Raw genomic sequence first — 3,111 nt, 5'->3', positions numbered from 1 at the left:
GGGCTTTAGAATATCGATACAGTATCGGGAAATGAAATATCGCGATATTTCAGTGTATCGATATTTTCTTACACCCCTAGCGGTTTGGCCATTTAGCGTGGGGCGCAAAGGAAGCGGGAGATATGGTTGAGTGTTTTACATGCATGCGGTGCATCCAAAGCAGCTGATGCTCGCGTTCAAAAGTCTTAACTTTTGCTGCTCGACGCGCCGCGTCGACCAATCAGAGAGACTCATTTCACCATGTGACGGTTTCCTGAATGTTGTCCACTAACCTGAAACAGACAAACAGCAGCTCTTTAGCTGAAATCAACCGTCTGCAGTTGGTGTTCTGGCTGGAGATATCAGCACCGATGTGGGTCAGCGGCTCGTTAAACTGACCGTGGTGTTAAACTGGGCTCGGGACAAAAAAAAAAGCTTGTCAGCTCGCAGCTCCTGGAGTGAAATTCACTGAAACAAACCACCTCTAAATGATTTGGTGAATTAATTATCTGGTGTGCACAACGTTTGCTTGCTTTCAGTAAATAAAGCAAAGCCGTTTTCTTTATTTTATCTTTATTTCATCCACCGTTAAAGACAGACCAGAAAAAAACCAAGACGCTCCTCCCTTTTCAGAAACATGTCTAATCTCTGTCCCGGTCTGAACATAGTGCATCCAACTCAAGGCGTTGGGCACGTTTTTTGCTGCTCAAAAACGCGTTCGGTGTGAACATAGCTTAAAGATAAGTTAAACTTACGATTTAATACATGGGTCTGCAACCTGCGGCTCTGGGGCCACATGTGGCTCTTTGGTCCCTCTGCAGTGGCTCCTTGAAAATGTGACCAAACTTAACAGAATAATTATTTTGGTTTTTATACTCACAAAAGAAATTCATTTGTATGCAAATACATGATTAATACTACTAATACACAAAGTAAAACAACAAGCCTGTTTTTTTTACTTAGATAATATAATTTATTTCTCTCGAATCTATTAGAATTACCATAAAATAATTTAAAGACTACATTATAATAAGAATTAGAAAAAGATACAGCTGARTAGTTCAGTTGTACTAGTTTTTAGGAAATTGGGTAATAACTATATACAGTATTTTTCTTGTTTACATGATTATGGGCTTTTCATTTGTCCTCACGTGTAAAAATAATAATAAATAATAAAATTGACAATATATTCTTTAGTTTTATAATGTCACCACCACTGGCCGTAAATGTTTCTGAAAAGGCCTTGAAAAGGCCCACGGACCAGCAGTTGATAATCACAGTTGTAGCTTGTTTTGTGGCTCTGGACACATTTTATTACCRCGTCAGTAGCAGAAATGGCTCTTTTGATTGTAAAGGTTGCAGACCCCTGACTTAATAATTTTAACTGAATACCTCCCGTTGAGATCACAGATCTCTTCTTCAAGGGAGGCCTGGGCCTGAAGGCAACTTATTGTACATATTTTCGGGGGTGGGGGAAACTGGAGTACCCAGAGAAAGCCCACGCAAGCACAAGGAAGAACATGAAAACTTTGCAAAGAAAGACTCCATGTCAGTGAGGCGTCGGAGCAAACCACCGATCCAACATGCTTTTAATTTTCATTTAGCATCTCAAAATAACRAGACGTTAAATCACATTTTGGAGATGGTATGTCTTCAAAACGACATGGCTTTACGGTKTCAGTCGAAGTCGGCCGCTTACATCTCTGCCTCGTATTCAGGAAATGTACRGTGAACAACAGAAAAGTTCCAGCCCCTCCAGTAAAAGTGGTATTCTTAGTGAGGATGCCACATTCTTTCTCCCAAACAAAGCATCTAAGCAACTTCTAGCAACTTTGTGAGCGTGTTTCTCTCTGTCAAAGTCAGTCATGATACCCTCGTCTCCCTCTGCGGTCTGTATCCATGACAATCACTCTTCAGTGTTCGCTCCGGCTGTAGAAGGTAGATATTTTTAAAGTTGATGTGGCAGCAGATGTGTTGTTGAGGACACAGTAACCCTGGAGTTGACGCCAACTTGAATCTAAATAAAAAAAAGATAACTCTTTTGCTTCTGATATAATCTCCTTTGTTGTTTTTCTCTGTGGCTCATCTTGTTTCCTTATCTTTAACTGATTACTGCCACCTGCGACTCATTACTCTTGTCTATTCACTCCAGATTTATCTTTGTTTAGTGGCAGTTCTTTCTTTTTGTCAAGCCTTGTCATGTTGAACATATATTTCTATATTTTCTCTGGATTTTTTGCAGTGCCTTTCTTTTAAATAAACTCCAAAGTCTTTTTTTGCATTAACTACCAGCCTGCAGTTTGTGCTTTAAYACGATTTTGATACAAGTTTAGAAACAATATTCAGGTAAAAAAAATCTAACAAACGAAAAGGTATGCTTCTCTTTTAGTTATTTGGGAATTAAATTAATCTTTTAAAAGTGCTGTACTCTTAATTAATGCATTAATTAGTACTAAATTAGTGCTGAAATTACAGAACTTTGAAAACRAAGTTCTGAAAAAGTTTGAAACTTACGTATTGAGACTTGTCAAGTGAAGCGATGCTAACTGTTTTCAAGTTGTCCATCAGGGCCGAGTCAAAGTCCTGCAAACCGGCGCTGGAATAAACAACTTTGTCCTTTATGAAGATGCTGACCGCCCGTAGCATGAAGGAAACAAACARGTGCATGTGGATGTAGTTTCTGGTGCAGTGAAGACGCCTGCAAACAAAATATAATAATGATAATATTAATATTAATAATAATAATAATAACAACAACAACAACAACAACTAGAAGCACTCGGAGAGTGCGAACCTCAGCCAAGACCAATTTCCCCCATCCTGTAATAGAGTTAGAAAGGGGCACACCAATACTACAGTGCCACCTGCTGGACACTTTGAAAGCCACGCCCTGTGAAAGCATCACAGCTTTGCTGATGTCAGAATGTTAAAAGAAAAGAAATTCCTGTATCCACATCGTGATCCGGAACATCACGAAAATTTAAGRRTGTGTTCCTTGGCCCAGTRMCCACATGTGGTAAAAATTTCATGACAATCCGTCCACAAGTTTTTGAGTAATGTTGTCCACAGACAGAACGACAGGCAGACATACGTGACCGAAAACATTACCTCACCCTTGGCGCGGTGGTAACA

General features: G+C 39.5%; 1 protein-coding gene across 1 annotated transcript in view; it reads right to left on the bottom strand.

Moving 5' to 3' along the window:
* Positions 1-3,111, bottom strand: part of pth2ra (parathyroid hormone 2 receptor a) — a gene marked incomplete in the record, with an annotated part of 54,996 nt that overhangs the window by 31,607 nt on the left and 20,278 nt on the right. Inside the window, 1 exon segment of the mRNA XM_014024865.1 lies at positions 2,494-2,677. Within this exon segment, the coding sequence (XP_013880319.1) occupies positions 2,494-2,677 (184 nt within the window).

This window comes from Austrofundulus limnaeus, unplaced genomic scaffold (genome assembly GCF_001266775.1).
Source record: "Austrofundulus limnaeus strain Quisiro unplaced genomic scaffold, Austrofundulus_limnaeus-1.0 Scaffold443, whole genome shotgun sequence".
Taxonomy (NCBI): Eukaryota; Metazoa; Chordata; class Actinopteri; order Cyprinodontiformes; family Rivulidae; genus Austrofundulus; species Austrofundulus limnaeus.
Note: the sequence above shows the minus strand (reverse complement) of the source record. Positions and strands in the feature narration are given on the sequence as shown.